The sequence below is a fragment of the Aphelocoma coerulescens genome, chromosome 11 (genome assembly GCF_041296385.1).
Source record: "Aphelocoma coerulescens isolate FSJ_1873_10779 chromosome 11, UR_Acoe_1.0, whole genome shotgun sequence".
NCBI lineage: Eukaryota > Metazoa > Chordata > Aves > Passeriformes > Corvidae > Aphelocoma > Aphelocoma coerulescens.
Window position 1 is genome coordinate 16,424,500 of NC_091025.1, and position 20,373 is coordinate 16,444,872.

Below are 20,373 nucleotides of genomic sequence, written 5' to 3' on the forward strand. Positions count from 1 at the left end.
TGGAAGGAGCTGTCTCTCTGAGGATCACTTGTGTGGCAGTCTAGTCCTAAAATTCTGGAAACTAGTTTCTCTTCATATCAAAATACACTTCCCCAAACACTTAGTGAAAGGTGTTTCTTTAATGTTTTGAATTTCTTAGACTGTGACATTCAAAATTTTATATGTACATTGTTAATGTTCTGTAAAGCAGCAAGCAGCAGTTTTAATAACCTCAATTTACTCTGTAATAGACAAAATAAATTCTTTGTCTATCCCACAGTGACGAAAATGGAAAATAAGACCTCAAATTTTCCTCTTAAGCAGTTCCAAGTTAGTTCCCAAATGTGACCGTAATACTAGAATAAAACGTAGAGGCCAAGGATAATGCTATGCTCAACATTTTATTTATATTTTTGTGTAAACATAATTTGCTTTGTAGGCACAATATAACAAAAGCTCTAAAGCAACAAATACAATTAAACAGTGTTTCAGTTCATTTCAATCAGGCTTAAGTTAAAGAAGCTTTCACAGTTCCTTTAAGGCAAATTGAGAAATAATTGGTTTCACTTGAAGAAACTATCCAATTGTCTCAGAGTTGTTTAAACAACACTGTCAGTAGTAAGCACAAACCTTCATTTCTGCTACAGTAAGGCTTGGTCAGTGACAAGCCTTGGCTTCACCAGTTTGAACAGCACCACCTCCACCCCTTCCAGCGTGATACTACTGCTTGTGGTCTCCTGAAAGGTGCTTAGGGCTTGTGGGCCAAATTCTGCTAGCACACATCCTGCTTCCAGAATGGATGCCTGGAAAACTTCCATTCATTTCAGTAGCAACCTCCCTACATGCCATATTGATACCAGCAAAACACAGAGCAGAGTTTAGCTTGCTGATGGTCACACTCAGCTATGTCGCACCCAGGTAGTTCCAGAAGTATTCCTTTGTACTCACTGTAATTACCTGATATTCTGCTGATCAGAAAATGGCCCTAAAATTGGTATGAATTAGCATGAAGAGTATTTTTTGCCTTGCTAACAAAACCAGAAAGAACTAGCCAAAATTATGTGATTGTTGTCCCTGTGGTGTCTGTGGCCATGACCAAGATCACCCATACTTGTCTTGCAGGGTAATTTAGAAGTAGAGCCCACCAGACTGTGGTTTAGAACAGAAGAATGGGTTTGCTATTCTGCTTGCCCTACTAATTTAAGGCCTTGAGAATGCCACTTACTGCCAGCTCGAAGGTCACCAGCAATATTGCTCACTTTGGCGTCAAATCAAAATTCCTAGTTATGTTAAGGTCTGTTGCAGGACAACATCATTACACTAGCTGCAAAACAAAATTGGGCATGTTTCCTACTGCTGTCAGCTGATGAGTCATGAAAACTTAATGGCCCTACTTAAAAGTCCAACTGGCAAGCCCAATAAATGGAAAACTCTCACTGAATACATATTTTCTTCTGTGGATAAAGTCCCTGTTTGGGCCTGAAATGGCACTGGAAGTGTAGGCAAGCTTGACAAGAAACTCAACTAAAATGAAGAGAAAAAAATGAAGTTCTGGTTGGATTAATAGTTCAAAAGCTTTTTGGCATTTTTCTCCACAGTTATTTCTTGCTGTTATTTTTGAATTTGTTCAACCCAAGGGAAACTCCTTCAGAATGAACCATCTACACAAGTATCTGACAGTGATTTCATGAGTACAGTGTAAAGAGATGGACATTAATACTCAGGCAGCATAACCAAACAAACAGAAAAAACGTAATGAGAATCTTCTAAAACCACACATAAAAGTCATCCAGACCCAGAAGTGCTCTCACACTGAGAAAAGCCTGAGAAGCCCACCCTTTTCATTTTTCTGTATTAATTTTTAACTTCTATCACAACATGCTACTTGTAGATTTAGGTGAACAACTAGTCATGTCTGGGTAAATATTTCCTTTCAAAAAGAATATTAATTTGAAGCTGTAGGCATTATGCAAGGTCTCTGCCAGTCCTTCAGCATTTCTACTGTACATGACTGCAGTAATTTTAAAATAACTGTTTTAACAAGACAGTTGAGGACCTGAGTAGCTGCTGTTTGGACAGGTGAAGGATATGGAAAAAAGATTTACTTTTTTCATGTTTAAATATAGTTTCCACTAGTGGGAGGTAGATAAAATTAGCTGGTCTTTGAATACTTGATCCTGTAAATAATTATAAATATAACTGTACAAATGGAGCAGAGCTTTTGACAGAACAACTCACCTAGATAAAAGTTATCGCTGTGCATGATTTATGGTGGGATTAAGGCCAAACCTCATTTTTTACAGGGTTAACTTCTGCAGGAGTTCAGCTCCAGCCTGACAGTTGACCACACATTAGCGATTTCAGAGCAATAAACTCCATCATCAAATTTCTTTCCACATCCTGATAAGTGATCCTTACCAATGCTACTTAAAAATGATGTTTCAAATTGGTTTGAATTTGACATATGAGTCAATGTGTCCTTACCAGAAGATGTTGATCAAAGGCTCTCAATTAATGATTTCTTGCACAATTTCAGATTCCATGATTCTAGATGAGGTACTTTTGAAAAGGAAGATAGGATTCCTTGTGAAATTACGAAGTATGACTGAGGAAAATGAAAAGTCATCTTTGTTGCAACTTTTATTTGTGGTTCATTAAAGAAAAATTGTTTTAACACTGAAAGTCCAGAAATATAAAATTATCCCTCCAGTTACCAGAATCTTTCAGACAGCAAGTGGGGATTTTTTTTTACTGTTTCCAACTTGGAAAAAAAGCCCAAACCTCCCAAATAACTTTATGCAAGATGTTGGAATTTGCATGAGAAAGATGTCCATCTAAAATTACACAGTAAGTTAATAAGGCTTTCAAACAAGAACAGAAAAATCCATGGGACTCCTACAGGGGAACTGGGTATTACACAGAAATGTTGTAATACTGCACTGAATGAGAATGGCACTTGAGTTCAAAACAACAATGATCAACAGCTCATAGCTCAGCTGACTGCAAACAAATACAACACACACTGTACTACAGCATTTGTTCACTGATGCACAGAAGAGACTCCCCAGTCTTGTTCCCTTCTCCTTCACGACTCCTCCTGCCTCCCCCACCTCTGGCTGCTACTGGATGAAGGGCATGCGCTCCTTGTTGTCATTGTCCCCTTCGTGGTCCTCCTCCTCCTCTCCAGCCTCGCTCGTCTCCGTGCTGTCGTTGGCCATCTGCACCATGAAAGACGAAGGACATCAGAGCACCTTTCTCACCCTTTGATTCCTCCTTATTTCAGTTTGGTTCATTTGGCAAAGCGACTTTGCAAACTCAAGAAGACAGGGTTGCCACACGAAAATCAGCATTCTGTCTGTGCAAAGCCTTTGCTGGCACTACACCACTTCCAGCTAGACCTGCAAGCTGTTCCCCCACGGCTCACAGCTCTATTTCCTAACAGAAAGCTGCTTGTAGGACAGCTGCACATGTGGACTCTGCTCTGTGCACTTACTGATAGTAAGGTTCTCAGATAGGAAACACAGCTGAGTAGGAAGTTTACAGAATGTGGCACTTCTGGTTTACAGCTCCTGTATCTGCTCTTCCAGGAGCAGGTAAATGCACGGCCCCATCTGAGGCACAGTGTGAAAACTCAGGGGGCGATTTCCTTTCTTTTGTAAACTAAAACCTCAGTGAAACTTTATAGAGCAGTGGATATGTAGATACTGGCAGAATACACCCACGACAGAGTGCAGATCCCTGATCATACAGGAGTGGGAAGAAACTGCATTTTCGTATTTTACTGAAGATGCCTGCACAGGCAGTAGGCAATTGCAGAAATAATTAATTCAGACCAGCATTTAAGGAGTACACTGTGGGTTTTTTTCACATGGAAATATTTATTACAAGCTGTTGTAAAGGTGCAGGACCCTCCAGCACTTCACCCTGTCAGTGTGACAGGTCTGTGGTGGCACAAGAGTCTGGTTCACTGGATGGGGGTAGTGTTTAACAGCACAGATTAGTGTGACTGGATTCTCTCACACACCCACGTTACCTCTCGTAGGACACGAGTATTAGCTTACAACTGCTTCAAAACCAAATAAGCAAGGGACCCATTTACTTTTGAAAGAGAAATGCAGTGATGTTCCTTCCTTGTTTGCTTATTAAGCTCTGCTGGAAATAAAAATCTCAAACACAACCAGATTTTTATGCAGAAAAGCATTGCTCTGAAGTTACCCATATTTTTGAGTTAATACCCTTTCATAAAAGTGTACTGTTCCACATGTGAGGTTCTTAAAGCCTTCCTTTTCCTTGCAGAGATTTTGTATGAGATTTGTGGTGGTTTTAGAGTAAGAGCTTAACTCTAAGTCCAGGTTCTTTTCTGTTCTTTTGAAATGGGAGATATCTCAGGTCTGAAAGTGAACTTCATACATCAGTACTGATTTAAAGTCAGTTTTGCATTACCTTCTTTACTGCTCTTTCCTATACCACCAGTGAATGCTCAGGCGTGAGCCCGGCTTTCATTTACCACTGCCCTCTGAAAGGTTTCTGTACCATGTTAACATGTGCTCCAATAAGTGCTCCAAATCCAGTGCTCCATCACTGCTATCTTCCTTCAGGACATTTCTAGAAATATTTACATATTATACTTCATGTATTATAAAAACCAGCAAACTAAATTCCTACCAAAAGTGTATTCTAGTGTGGGAATCAGAAAGCACTTTCATGTTTGCACATTAAAGTAATATTGACTGGGTTTTTTCCTGTTGAATCCACTTATTCATTCAGGAATTTTTTAGTGTGAGAAATGTCTGTTTGTTTTCCATCACAAGGACAGAAAGACACATGGCAGTTCTACCCACATCCAACACTTGCAGGCACATTTTTGGAGAAGGAGATAGCCATTCAATATGGAATAGTAACTACTGGCACTTCAGGAAGTACAGTACACTTTGAGTTAAATACACAAATTATGGTTACTGGTGGAATTTGGGTGCTATGGATTTAGAAGAAATTGGTGTCAAAACAGCATTGCAAAGGACATGTGTCCAGAAGTCACTGCCAGGCTGTACTGTGCCTGGCTGTACATCATGTTTGCAGTGCTTTGCACTCACCAGGGGAGTGGGTGCTTTCTCCACATCCAGAATGAGTTTGCCTATATTTCCTCGGTCATGGATTCTCTGCATGGCCTCCTTCACCTGAAAGAAAGATCACTATTGATAATTTTCAGTGACACCCTAGGAGAAGCCTGAATCCCTCCCTTCCAAAACCAGCAATATGTTTAAGACATGCTATGTGCAAGGTCACTCAAAGAGCTGCTTGAGAAAAGACTGATAGTTAAACATATTTTAGTGAATTTGTAAGGCCTGGCTTTTGCACTGTGTTTGCCAAAATGGGATGTGAATCCCGAAGTCAGTCTCTGAACAGCATAACACGTCCATACCATTAATGCAGAACCAAAGTGATGGATAGCTGAGGTGCAGAGAGAAATACAGGCTCAGGGAGGTAATCCTAGAAGGTTGTTCACTGCATTTTATCTTTGCAGAATATTTATCAAGACATCCTACTTTCACTGAAAGTATGAAATGTTTTTCTAATTGACCTATGATATTTTTCAATTAATTTCTTACAGGTTACCACAGAGGAAATGCCGTGTCCAGGCAATGGCTGGGATTAATGCAATACTGTGGGTCCTGCTGCCTAAGCAAACATTTATTTATTTGTCTCACTTTTTTTTTAGCAACTGTTAAGTAAGTGGTGTCCTACTGATACCACCAAGACCATCTGTTCAACAGCTGGCTGCAATTAGCAGTGAGAAAGGCACAAGAACCTCTTCTTTCAAGTGCACTGGAGAGAAGCTTATTTTGATGTATGATGTTTCAGAACTCAAGAGACCTCATTGTTGATGAATTGAATTTGTGTGTGTGTTGCACTGAATGTGTAATATGCAGCACACAGACCACTGTTGAGTCACTGGCACAGGCTGCCCACAGAAGCTGTGGCTGCCCCATCCCTGGAAGTGTCCAAGGCCAGGTTGGACAGGGCTTGGAGCAACCTGGGATTCTGGAAGGTTCCCTGTCCATGGCAGGGGGGTTGGAACTGGATGAGCTTTAAGGTCTCTTCCAATCTATGATTCTATAAATCACTGAAAATTGGAAGATGTCAAGAGTTTCCTCACTTTCACAGTAGGAAACTTCAGGAACTGAAAATGTGCCCATAAAGGCTGTTCCATATCCTCGTCACAGTGTTCTTTGCCAGCAGAACAGGGTTGGTCAAGACAAAAATGAGTTTTATGTTAATAGGATTTAGCACCTGTGACATAGTTCTGTTGAATATTTTAAGAATAACGGCACATAAGTTTGAAAGAAAATGCTGAGTTGGGACCTGAGGAGTCCCACAGTACATTTAAAAGCCTGAATTGGGGTCCAGGCCCCCACAATAGTCCCTGAATATCTAATACAGAAGGAGGTATGTGATTTTAAAGGTAATACAACATTCAACTTCCAATTAAATTTAATGGATGCTGGGCACAGCACAAAATGTCTTTCCCATCTGTTGGCCTTACTTGGGAAACTGACTGCAGTGAACTCAATATTACTCCTTGAATTTTGCAGAGATGTTCCCTCAATTATTAAATACCAGACTTAAGAAAAATTCTATTAGAACAAAAGAAAAACTGCACTGCAAACACAATGACTTTCTAATTTAGGGCATTATTGCAAATTCACCTCAGAAAACACAATCTTATGAATCCCACTGGATTGACCAGGTCACAGGCTGACCTCTAAATGTAGTCCACAAAATCACAATACCTTTTACAAAGCTACCTTAGAGCATAAATAACACCCAACTATCCTGTCAGACTAGTTCTGTACTATGGCTACTATTCCTTTAAGAATATCCAACAAAGATGCTGGAGAAGCAGCAGCTGTATAATTTTTTATGGCTGTTATTAACCATATCAAGCTTTTAGGAGGTTACAGCACAGCATAAATAATTGGAGAAATAAAGAATTGGAGAAATCAGCAAACACACTTGCCCATCCACTGAAATTTATAACCAGAACATCATGTGGAAAGCAGGGTATGCAACATTTATTTTAATTTGCACCATATCATATTTAGCAAGGCAAATTTGAGAAAATGTGCTTTCCCTGCTTTTTTCACATACACAATATCAAATTTAAGCCCCTGGAGAAAGGTTCAGGAGTTGTTTCCAAGACACTTGTAAGTAACTTGCAAATGCAAACAGCAGGCAGAGGCAAAGGGAACAATAAAACTCATAACAATAATAGTGGCTATGGAATCCAGATGGAGCTATTAAAATATATAAAAACATTGAAAAGAATTTGAAGAGCTGATACAACATCTGTGCCTTTTAGTGTTATTTGCAACTTACCTACCCAGTCAGTCAGATTCTGTACTAGTGCAATGCCATTCAGCACATGATGTCTGAGTTGAGAGACCATGAGATATTTTAGAAATGAGTAATTTTTATGTTTATGGCTGCTAACAGTCCACTTGTTCAACCAAGACTGCAACTACTTGTTTCCCAAGGTGCCTGACTATTAAAACCATTCCCTCTTTCTCTCTTCTCCTATAGGGGACAGAGTATTAAAAACCTTCTTTGCTGTCCAAGTATGGTTCAGTTGTTTTGCACAGACTATATGAAAGAGTTCACTTTTTTTCTGTGCCTTTCACAGAGGGAGGAGCTTCTGTGAGTTTGTGCCTCAGTGTTTGCACATTCCTAATGAAGACAGTGCATCCCTCTGAGCTGGGTTAAAGCCAGACCCAGGCTTAATTGGTAGTACAGGGAGGCATGTGGAAATTCAGGAATTTACTGGAGGCTCCCTGAAGTGGTTGAAGTTTGATTCAAAATAAACATCCCTTCCAGCAGCAAAATCACAAGGGTTTCCCTCTTCTTACAGCATTCTACCCCTAAATCCCTCTTCACCAATTATTCCATATTGGTTGCTATTTGCATCTGTCAGCTCAAAGCCAAGTAAATGGATTTTACTTTTGTTTATATGGATGAGTTAATTGGAATTATTCTTGTGCAGGGTCATCATCAGAGAGCTCTTGGATAGGAAACAGTGCAAAGAAGTGTTTATTGATAGAAGAGTTTGCACTGGATAAAAGGACAAAACTCTGTTGTTCTGTGTTTGCTTTCAGTATAGCTCAGCCCTGAGAGGGTCTGTGTCTGAGGTAATGCCAAACTACAGATTTTAGCCTTGAGAGCCCCCAGACTGACACAATTTTTTATCAGAGCTCTGCTATGGAATCAGAACTATTACATTAGTGGACCACTGGTCCTGGCAGCAACAATACGCTGAATTGACATAGTATCTCTCAAAAAACCCCTATAATTTCATTTTCTCTAGTTAATGATTTACAAAGTTTTTATTTCATTAAAAGCATAAGTGAATCCTCTACAGTAATGGTCATAAACTATCTTCCATTACTGAACACAGCACCTGTGTATGCACTGGGAACATGGTATGATTTTATTGTAGTCATTCTGTCTTTCGTGAGCTGATAGCAGTTTTCCTTTAAAATAAAATACAAGCTTGCATAGAAAAAAGAGAATAATCATTATCTCAGTTTCTTCCTTCTACATAGTAAAGTACTAATGATAGCAGAGTACTAACAGTGAAGCACTACTACTACAAGTAAGAAACCAGCTTTCAGGAATCACAATATATCCATAAATGACTTAGAGAAGTTTAATGAAGTCCTCTGTCAGCATTCCTGACTAATTTACAATACACTTATCTTTGAGAAATATAAGTTTAAAAAGCTCCAAATTAAGCATGTTATTACCTGTAACCACTCATTACTCAGGATTTTCATACTGAAATTTTAAAAACAGCAAACACTACATGACTTTTACTCAAACAGTATCTGCAATGCTAAAACAATGAAAACCAAGGTGTATTCTAAACAGAAAAAAAAATACAACATGCTGTCAGAGGCTGGCGTTGTATTTGATTATTTGCAGCCAGCTTCTGATTACACTGCTTTTCCACAGGTTTTGATGTCAGGGTGTAACATCAGTCCATTTAAAATCAACTAAAAGACTTTTTTCCCCCCTGAAATACATATTGTAGACCTGCCTTAATTCTGTTTCCCCCCCTATGTTCTCCTTGGATTTTTCTTGTTAGTTTTTAGCACTATGCTTTCCCCAGGTAACTGGGACAGAATTCTTATCTGGCATTTCATCTTAAGTCATTCATTTCAGGTCTCCACCTCTGCTGTCCCAGTTCCTTTTCCTTTGGAAAGTTCCTGAATAAAGACACTTTCCTGGGTGCAAGTCTGATCCTCTGTAAATAATATATGCCTGAAACAGTTGTGCTCCAACTTTGTATTGCTATAGTCAATCCTCCACTTACCCATTTTACTGCCAAGCTAATTTTTTGGCTGCTTGCATTCAAAATCAAGAGCTGACAGTAATCTCTACTGCGGTATTCATAAATCCTTGCTGACATTCAGTTGGCTCTGCAACTTCATTTTGCTGTTAGAACATAGCAAGAGCAGTCTACTGCTTTATAAATACAGGGAAATTTAAATGGAAAATGTATTACTAATTATCTGTTACACCATTTCACAGTGTGGAAGAGAAATGCAGCCTGCCTAAGAAATGGATGCTATTTTCAAGCCTTTGGATATTATTTTAAACATAATGATCCATTTCTGTACTTGGCTCTTAGAAGGAACCAATCTCAGGAGTATAATAAAAGAGACTGGGAATCTGGAACATGAAACCACTCACTCTGCCAGCATAAAATATCAGGAGCTTTAGGCCCACTTCAGTAACATGGATGTTTAGAAGGGAGAAACAATGAAGGCGACATGCCATGGAAAAGCTGCCTAGTCGAAATGTCAAAACACAATGCTTTCATCATCCTACATGAAGCTGCTTAGCTCAGTAATGTGATTAATTTTATTGATTTGTTTTTTTAGTGAAGTTCTAAGTTTACTTCAGAAAAACAAAATACATTGAAAGACACTGGTGCAAGAGAAGAGTGGATATTCTTCAGCTGCACGAGGTTGGATGCAGTCTGTTGCACAAACTCCCATCTATAGATTAAAGTTTCATTTTTGCAGGTAACTTCTTTACCCCCTCACTGCCAGCTAAGGCAGGTTTATTGGATGGTGACAGAGAACTTTGTCCTTTCTTTTCTTGAGACCCTCTGATGACAGTGTGTTTCCCTGAAGTATATGAAAGGATTTCTACTTACAAATAAAGAAATCCTTCACTCCCCTTTTTGGTAAATCAGGCCATGGTGTGAAAGGCTAAAGAATCCTCTGACAAGATTAAAAATTTAATCCAAGCCAGGAGTGAAATCAATTCAATTATCTCAGTGCAATCTGTAAAACTCCCCAGTCATTCTAACACTGTATCATCACGAGCTGTCAAAAAGGTTATCAGCACCCAAATGGAGGAAACATCCCTCAGTTCCAGATGGGCACAGTGAAGCAGAGCATCAGTTTAGGTTATGATCTACAACTGTAATTTTTCCTCTCATTAGTTCCACACCTTTAGGTTCAAGATTACTGTTTATTTTTATACATCATCTCAAAGAATCACCTTTCATCCTCTGCTTACACCCTGAAAATGTCCAAGCCTTCCAGCATGTCAAGACTCTACCCATCTAGCCATGAAATAATCCCCTCATCCACTGTAACCTGTGCTGCACACTTAACCCCAAAGCCCTGCTTTTCCAGCTACATCCCCCTCTTTAATCCTTCAGCTGATTCTTCAGACCAAAAGCAAAGACAAAAGGAGCAACATTTACCCTCTGCATCTGGCCACCAATCCAAGTCCCTGCTGCCCACACCTCCTCCTGTGAGCACTTCTGCCCAGTACTTTTTTTAAGCACCCATGTAACTTTTTGTGGTTTTTTTCACATAAGAGAGGGTCCAACACAGACATCTCCAAAGCTGGTGCTTCAGTGATTCTTTACAGCAGTTCCCCAAATGTCAATGTCACTGCATGCCTCAAACCCAGTTACACCATCTGCCTGCACTTACTGGCTCATCCATTCACATACTGGCTCTTGGGCAGTTTCTGAAGCCTGCACTGTCTCATTGAGGGGGTATATGTCATGTCTACAGAACCCCCACCTGATCCTAGGGCAGCCTGCTCATCACAGCTGTAGCACCCAGAAATAGTAACAGCACCTTTTAACCATCTGTCATCATCCAGCCCATTCATAATTAAGTAAAAGAGCTGGAACAAAGCATGTTGCTGCAGCAAAATGACTTTATCTTGAGGCTGGCTGACTTCTGTTCCTCAAAGAACATGGGGAAAAGGAGGGAGCACCCTTTAGCCTGCTTAACCATCAGAAACAGAACCATGTCTCTTCTCAAAAGGTTTGTTTGGTCTTTGGTTTGGTACTGTGCAAAACAGATTCAAAATCTACTTCACAGTCCCATTGTGAAGTTCATCAGAGGTCAGAATGGAAAGCACAGCATGACAGCTACTTTTGGAAGATATATACAGACAGATATCTGTATATACAGACAGATTTCAGTCCCTGTTCTACTGGTATAATTTCCTTGACATCACTAGGTTGCACATGAATGAGTGAGAGCAGGTACTGGGAGGAGAAAAAAACCTCAATTGATAAAGGAGTACCAGGAGTGTCCAATAGCCTTCAATCACTCAAACATATGTTCTGCAAATGAATACTATCATTCAAGCATGGATTTCACACAGGTCAGCACTCTTTGACCACTCCTCCCAATCTGAGCATGAACTTTCCTGCAGGAGAATTCAGTGTTTTCCATACAAAAGCCCAGAGAGCTCCCTCCTGTTACCCCTGCCCTGGGTCCTCTATGTGCAGCTAAAACAAGGCAAAGTTTAGCTCGTGCTTGACTGCAGGCTCTGCCTGCCAGGGCAGAGCTGTCTGCACCAGCATTGCTCACCAACAATTAATTCCTCTCTCAGACGCCTGCAACTGCATCATGCCTGCAAAATCACGTGGACAGGGTCTCCATGGTGACAGTGCCATGCGCTGTGCAAAACATCAGCTGGCTAGGCAGGGTTACTTTGGCAACCCAAGTGCCACAGGTAATGATCCAAATCTCCTTCACATTTATGAAAAAATAATCTGAATTAAAAACATGCCCATGTTTCATTCTAGGGCCAGCTCTGTTCTGTTGCTGCTCATAAATGGCACTATTTCGATGAGGCCGGAGCTACCTCCATTAGAATTACAAACAATAATATCAAGAATAATTATTTAACCATCATTTCTATACAGTAATGAAGAAAAAGATGCACACTGCAGTTGATTCTAGCTGAGATACCACATAAGCACAGCTTTAATACTATAGATTTCATTAATACTATAGAGAAAAATAATTTTTATCAGGCTCACTGCTGTGTTCATTACAAAGCTATGCTGTCTTTAAGATGGATTGTGAGCTGCATTCTAACTGCAGATGCTCTTCTCAGACCAGAAGAGTTTTCTTTCATGTTTTTGCTATATATGGCTTTTAAAACTAACACTGCACTCACTACAAAGAAAAATCACATCATCTGTCTGTCTAGATCTGGTCTGTGGAAGGCAAGAAACTCAAGGAACCAAGGACAGCAGTTTCTGAACTTGCTGGCAGCTCTGAGGGAATAGCTGGTGTTCTACTCCCTGCAGACCCTGCCAGGCACAGGAAGCACTGAGCAGAGGTAAATCTCCCTTTGCAGCCAGGGAGCCCTGTGAGGGTGGCTCGGGCTCAGTGAAGGGACAGGACATGGCTCCCTGGCCAGCCAGGACACACACATGGCCAGCAGTCACTGGCTAATGACCGCCCTTCTACTCCCAAAAGAGACATCTGTCAAAATTTAGTCCTGTTGTTTTGCTGGCATATTTTCTCCTTAATAATCTTGAAATATCTCTCTCATGTTTATGCAATATGATGTTGGTAATATTTCATTGGAAAACATGCTGACTTTTTTCAAACTTTTTTTTCTAAGTGAGTTTGCACTATTTCTCTTTCTCAGGCTGCCTTCTGTACAAGCTTTTCTAGAAAAACTGTTTTCCTGTGTGATTACTGACAATTACCCTACCAGACACAATGATTTGGACAAAACCATCCTTTGCTGTTAGGGATTGTTTCCCTTGAGAGCAATGGAATAACGTGTATTCAGCACAACACTCTTCCATGGGAATGATCTGCATTCGTGATAGGAATATTTCCCTTGCACTGTGTAGCAGAATAGCCAGCAGAAAAGTGCTTCTAGTGTTAAACTGACTTACCTGCTGAGACAAAATCCTTTAATTACCTGTTTGTGTGGGAGCTGGGTATATGGGAGGCCGGCAAACCCACATCTGCAACCAGCCTGGACTCTCCTGTCTCACTTACACCATCAATTCTGAAGAAACCTCCCAGACTCTGTTCTCCTGGAGGCTGAGGGTTTGCAGCAGTTTGCATGACAGATGGAAAACCAGCATAATATTTACAGGATTTTGAATAGGCTCTATTCCTGCCTGTGGTGAATGCAGCCAGCTCTTGAGATGCAGAAATTGAGCACTGAGTATATGTAAGAAGACACATCAAACTCAGGGTATGTGGGGCCCAATTTTCATAAATGCCTACATGGGCATGGAGAAAACATGGATACAATCAAAATGTAAAAAATTAGTATCACTAGCAATGATTTTGAGCTGAGTATTTTTTCTACAGGAGTAGTAAAATAACTTGGATCATGAAGTCTGTTTCCATGTCATGTCACATCATGTCATGTCCTGTCCTGCTAGAGCCCATCTGAAAGCAACAATGATTTTACCCAACTCCACTGGTTATGCCCTGTCACACTGAACTTTTGCACCAATGGTTTTGCCTGCACACGTGCAAACAGAAAGTACTTTTTAAATCCCTTTCATCCCTCCACTGCTATTTGCAGCTGCAAACAGCAGCAATGGCCTCTGTTCCCTTCTGCTGCCTGTCAGTGAGGAGAGACCTTTTCTCTGGAGTACCTTTTAGCCTCTCTGCATGTTGCCATGGCAGCAAGACTAAAACCAGACCCAAGATGAGAAAAATGTCAAAGGAATAAAAACTGATGCTACAGGCAAACTCTGAGTCCTCCCTTGCCTGCTGAAGATACCTATTAAGTGATACATCTTCTGGATGGAGAGCTACAGCTGCAGAACTGTGCTGTTTTCACTCCTTCCTTACTCCTATAAGCTCCTGCTGAAGTCATTGAGTATTTGTTTTGTCTCAGTAAAATTCAAAGAAAAAGAGATTTAAAACTTTGTAATTACAGAATAACTGAGCCAAATCTCGCCAGTCTTTACTTACAGAGTCACCAGGGATAAAGCAGGAAAACAGGCAGAATCAACAACAAATTAAATATTTAGAAGTACTGAAGAGCAGTGCCTAGATTATCAGTTTGGTGAGAGCTTTTCTACATGATAAAGGAAGAGAAAAGAGCCTGAAATTTGATCCATCAACACAGGGAATTCCAGCAGGTTAGGACAGCTCAGGGGCATTCAGCATCATGACAGCTAAAGACTAACTTTTGGTTGTAGCAAAGTGCTACAGAATGGACATTTCTGTGAGACTGTGCATTATCTCAGAACCTGCACAGAGCCAGAATGGACACTCATTTTGATTTAAACTGGCACAGCTTTTCTCAGTATCACTTATTATTAAGATAAGCTCGAAGGAAAAAGCCATTTTTTTCCCTGCATTACTATAGGAAATTATTACCTTATTCCTTTCAGAGCCAAGGGTTGTTTCTGAGGGGTAGAGATTTGGTGACGAAATCCCTGGAACACACTTGAGCAGAAAAGACACATCCTGTCAATGAGGATGAAGCTTTAAGGGTCCTGCACTGGTATATTTTTAGAGCAGCAACAAAGCCAGAACTCCTACTCCATTCCTGGGAGCCACTGGCTCCCCGGGACTGGCTGAACCCTTGGAATTGATGGTAGAAGTTACAATAGCATGGTCCCAATGTTAGGAGAATGGCTTTGAGCACATCAAAGCCACGAGTAGAGGAGCTCAGAACCGGTCACCTTCATGGTACCTTTCTGAGCATTAATGCATCTTGAAGTAAGCTGCAGCCAGCTGTGCACACACAGATGCTCCAGACACCCCTGAAGCTTGAGGTATTCAGAGGTGTTGGACTGCAGCAGCAGCTCTTATAGTGAGGAAAATTCCTTTAGCTGCAAATGAATTTTAGCAGGAAAAGAGACCCTCTGTATTCTGTTAGGATGCAGCAGTCTGCTGCCTAATTGAATTAATAGATGATGCTCAGTTTGCTGTATTCCTGTACTCCATGACAATCTGTTATAACAAATTATGGCAGGAAATAAACTTTATTACATTTATCACTATGCAATTAAAAAAAGAGATGTATTGTTATTAACTATCAAGCTCCATGCCACCAGTTTTTAAACTCTTCCCTCACCAATGTTGCCTAGTGATGTCTTTGAAAAATGTCTGGAGGAAAACTGCACCAACCCAAAGATGATCTTTGTTCTCTTGCCCTCAGCTCCACAAATGTAATTAAACTCTCCTGCTCACCCTCAGAACGTGCAGACCTAATCCTGAGCACTCTGCTTTGTGTGGTGCTGTATTGCTGGCTTTTGAATTGCAAAGTCTGGGCTGTGAAGGGGAATGTTGCTGATCTCCTCTGAACAGCAGGAGTCCTGTCTGGTTAACTCCCTGTGGGAATCCAACAGAGATCCCTCTTCACACAAGTGAAAGATCATCCAGCCTTTCTGGAGCTCCACAGGAATATTGCTGTGTGCCACCGTGGGTCAGGAGCCCTTCCAGCCACACCACTGCTTTAGTGCTCAGGCTATTACAGCTTTTAGTGTTCAGGGTCCAATAATGTAAGAAATGCCACAGAACTCAGAGGGCTTGTTCTTTGTGCTGCTTCTTTTATTGTCTCTCTCTAAGCAGCAGTCCTTGTCCTCCCAAAAGCTGGGCAGGGGCATGGATGGAACCTTGTTCTGACCTCCTGTGATGCAAATCTACACACACCCTTTGGGCTTGTGTCTGTAAGCATAAGATAATTTGTACTATCACTTCCTTGCTACTATGGTGAAAAAAAATGGTATTTCTTTTCAGTTTTATGTTTGAACCAAAAGTCCTTCCAAGCCCCTTCTGGATAAAATAAAACCAAAACCCCACAGGTGATTACTTTCTTGCTGTTTCCCAAGCTTTCATCAGCATCTGTTTATTCAAATTTCTGTCTATTCACAAGAGTTTATTTTATAGAGAGGAGATATTTCTTTGTGTGTACCTCACTCGAGAGAATTTGTTTTCTTTTAGGAAGCTGCAAAATTAGAGAAATCTTTCCACAAGGAATGTCCTTTTCAATCTCCTATTATTTTACCAGCATTCCATGCTGATGGTTTGTATTAGTTCCACCTGATTTGTCTTTCAGGCTTGTTCCAGTTCTCTGATTCACCAGAACCACTATCCAAAACTGGATCTTCACAAAAAACTAATTTCTACAGTCTATCAGAGGTTTCTCCATCTCTTACCAGCACCAACAATTTTTTTTTGCATTTCTCACCAACACTTTTGAAGCCACACTTCAAGCCCCACAACCTGCATGAGAGTAGTTTCCCTTTTTTGTCCCTTAACCTTCCCTGTTGTGGTCTTTGTCCTTTCCTTGCCTTCTTCTATTTGATCCTTGTAATAAGATCATAAAAACACACCCTCATTCTGCACCTTTCCCATATGGCAGGTGAGTTTTTTGGAAGTCAGGCACAAAACCTGTGACTAACATGGCTTCTGCCACTGTAACCTTTCATGTTATTTGTTAAACAATTCAAACAAGTCAAGTATTTTTCTCCCAAGGACCTATCACATATTCCTCAGGCTCTTCCTTGAGCTCTATTTTGAGTTCCTTATTTCACAATGTGGGATCTGAAAATCAGTAATAAAAGAATGAGAAAATCCTGTGTGACCTGTCTACTTATTCCAAAGAACTCTAGGTCTTCCTTTATTACTACTAAGGAACAGAAATTGTGCTTTATTCTAGAACCACTATTCCAAAACCACGGGAAGTAAACGTAGTGATTACAAAATACAGTAAACATTCTGTCTTCCAGATGGTAATCAGTAAAAAGTCTTCTCACTCTAATTTCCAAAGTCTGAGAAGCTTAATGTAAAAATCCACCTACTGGGGATCAGATTAGCAGACACATTAATGTTGTGACTTTGAAAAATATCTCCATGTTATTTTGTAACAATGGATTATCTTCAGTAAAATCCATCCCCAATCAGTAAACTAATTATGTAAATTCTTGAAACTCATCAAGATAAATACCAAAGGACTCTGATGATACAAATGAGAAAATACTTCTCTTTTGATTTCTTGTGTAATTTTTTTTTGTTTCCCAAAGTAGTGTCATGAGAATTGCAAACCTAATTCTTCATAAGTTATCATAGTATTTTACAATCATTCAAAAAGTGCTCCAACTCAGCCCTTACCATTGGGTGCCACTCTGTTACTTCATTAAAATGAAACAAAAACCACACACTGTTATATTAAACTGTAATACAGTTGTTATGATAGACAGTATGATTCATGCTTATCCTCAGTTTGAGCTACATCACTTTATAGCAAGATGGAAATCATTCATCCAGGCAAGATGAAAGGTATTTGAACTTATCTTGTTTTCTGGTTGACAGTTTTACAATATATATTGCAGTCCTATTTGCTTTATTACTTAGTATTTCTCCTGGCACTGTTAAAAAATGTCTCATTCTAAGCCTATATTAAAGATCTTAACTTCCCGTTAGCATTGTACCAGTGTGATTGCTATAAAATTGATTTAGTGTACAACAAGTTTAATGCTGGTGTGTGAGCACTCATTCAGCTCAGCATTCCATTCTATTGACCCAGCTCAGACTGCAATAATTGGTAGCAGGGAGCCAGAGCACAAGTGTCCGTGTGACAGAACGTCCCTGCTGCAGCCCAGGCAGTTTTTAATCTAATTCAATTAAACTTGCACATGTAGATGTACCCCAACCCCCAAAGGCTTGTGCCTGAGCCACAGCAAGGCAGGGAAATAGGCAAGAACCTCAATAACACACATTTTGCTAGCTGGAGGCTAAGGCAGGTTTAACTGCAGGAACTCTGAGAATTATGCTGGGTGTTTCCTTTAGATCGAAGGGAAAGATACAGTATTGTCTTACTTCTGCTAAAGAAATCAAAGGTTATGCCCTTCTTGCTCAGAAAAGTTTAATATCTTTAAGATATTTTATCCAGGACATAATCACAGCATGTAACAGAAAAAGCCTTCAGGTTCTTCTCAAGGTTTTGAGTATTTGGTGGTGGTCAGGAATTCAATTTTATACGACCTTTATTCTACTAAACGGAATTAATTAAAACAAAGATTTGGAGCCATCTGTGATGTGTGAAGCTTTATTTCTTATAGGTATGGCCTAACATTTTCAGATGTGTGCACTGTAACATCACCTTCAAAAGCCTGAGCTTTAATTCTCAAGCTATCATTTTCTATAAAATCAAAACTCTGGAAAATCAGTGCTCATTTGGAACTCTTAAATTACATCACTCCCTTTTAGTATTGTTTTCTCAAAGTCAATGCTCATAATACAGAGTTTTTCCCTACAAAATACCTTTGTGTTCAATCATTCCCAACAGGTTAATATATATTTAGGAGTCTTTTAGTATTGACCATGTATCTGCTTGTGCTGCCTTGGTGTTAATTTAAATCATTATCTGTAATGAACAATAATGTTATTACTAAACTGCAATACTACACAGAACTCTCAATTATGACATTAAATTTAGATTATATTATGCTAAGAGATATCTTTATGCCCGAGAGTAATTCTGCTTTTAAAACTCATCTGTGCTTAAAATGATTGAAAAGAATATATGAGCCATTTTCATTATGTGAGAACAATTATCTTGATTAACAATTGTTATGCACTAAAATGAAGTGTTATTTTGATACAATCATGGCATTTTGAGTAGAATTATGTAAACCAGAAAAGTAAACTTGCTTCCAACTGAAGTTCCCCACTATACTTAGAAAAGGAGAATTTAATCATACTACATATTGTAAAATGTTGTAAAATTGGAATGTTTTAACATTTTAAAAATCACATTTCAGGGAATTTTGGATAAACAGGGGGAAGAGAAATCCAAATCAGAACAACCTGGTAATCAGGTGCATCAAGAGAGGTGAACATAACGTGTGTTGCTGCCACTACTGAGTAAGTGCCCATGAGCAACTTCCACAGCCTTTGAGGAAACTGCAGGAGCCTCCTGGTAAGCTCCAATAATGGGCTCTAAGCACAGCCTGGAAGATCCTGTATTTCACCAGGTGGGATATTCACCCTCCTGCTCTCCAGAGAGCAATGAATGAGTCCATCTTGGGATGGTCCAGTAACAAATCTCAGGGTGGGGAAGGCAGGATTGCGATACGCTGACTCATGAAATTGAATATTCAACTGTCTTTCCTAAGTATCACCAATACCAGCAATGGATCATCTGGTCAATATGTAGAAGTATAGCTACATAAAACCACAAAATTATCATCTACAGTTAAGTGCCTTTTCTTGGATCTTAGCAAAGTTGTGTGAAATAGAACACAAACCCTGTGTTTTCTTTGCAATAAAGGCAATTTAGTAACCTAATCAAACCACTAGTAAATTAAAACAACCCTGGAGAATAATTTTGTGCTACTGCTCAAGAGATTTCCAAAATTTCTACCAGTCTGCCAAAACTAGTCATCAAAATGATCAGCTGCTGAGAGATAAAACTGGCTTTGCTGATGGAATTAATAATTTACTTTTTATTTGGCCATTGTTAGTAGCTACGTCCATAAGCAGATCCCAGGAGAAGAGCTAGAATGTTCACCTTAGAAAAGCATTGCTAAAACCAAAAAGGCCCATTTAATTTACTGTACCAGAGTTCAGTATCTATTAACATCTAAATATCCTTCTACTGTAGCTAAAAGCTTATGTCAATGTTCCCTCTTTATAGGCCAAGCACCCAAAATTCCCCAAAGCAGAAAAATGTGAGCTAGAATTTCCTCATTTGCTCAAGGCACAGCATCTACTGATGTTTCTCACCAGAGTAATGCAGCAGTGTATGAAAGCATCCCTTTTCCTTCTGCTCTATTAACCTTTCTGCTCCCTGTCAGTCACGGAAATGGCCATAGGGATCGTGCTGCCAATGTAGCATTATTTACACAAAATGGACCCATCAAATTTAAATATATATAGAGAGATACTTTAATTATTCTTATCTCCCACTCCCCTTTTGATTCTTTTCAGTGACTTCTTAAGTGGGTTTCTGGGCATACACTGATTAATGAAGTAAAAGACTCATAGATTACAGCCAGAAAACCAAACAAAATAATTACTTTGATTTTTTTTTTTTTCCTGCAAACTAAGAGGCTAAAACCTCATCCAAAAT

At 39.7% G+C, this 20,373-nt stretch overlaps 1 protein-coding gene across 2 annotated transcripts in view; it reads right to left on the bottom strand.

The window, feature by feature from the left end:
* Positions 1-361: 361 nt before the first annotated feature.
* VAT1L (vesicle amine transport 1 like) overlaps positions 362-20,373 on the bottom strand; it is a 56,792-nt gene continuing 36,780 nt past the window's right edge. For both annotated transcript variants that reach the window (XM_069026753.1, XM_069026752.1), the window contains exons 8-9: positions 5,073-5,156; positions 362-3,197 (exon numbers count right to left, since the gene is read on the bottom strand). In XM_069026753.1, coding sequence (XP_068882854.1) covers positions 3,099-3,197; positions 5,073-5,156 — 183 coding nt within the window. In that variant the 3' untranslated portion in view covers positions 362-3,098. The remainder of the gene's footprint in view (positions 3,198-5,072; positions 5,157-20,373) is intronic.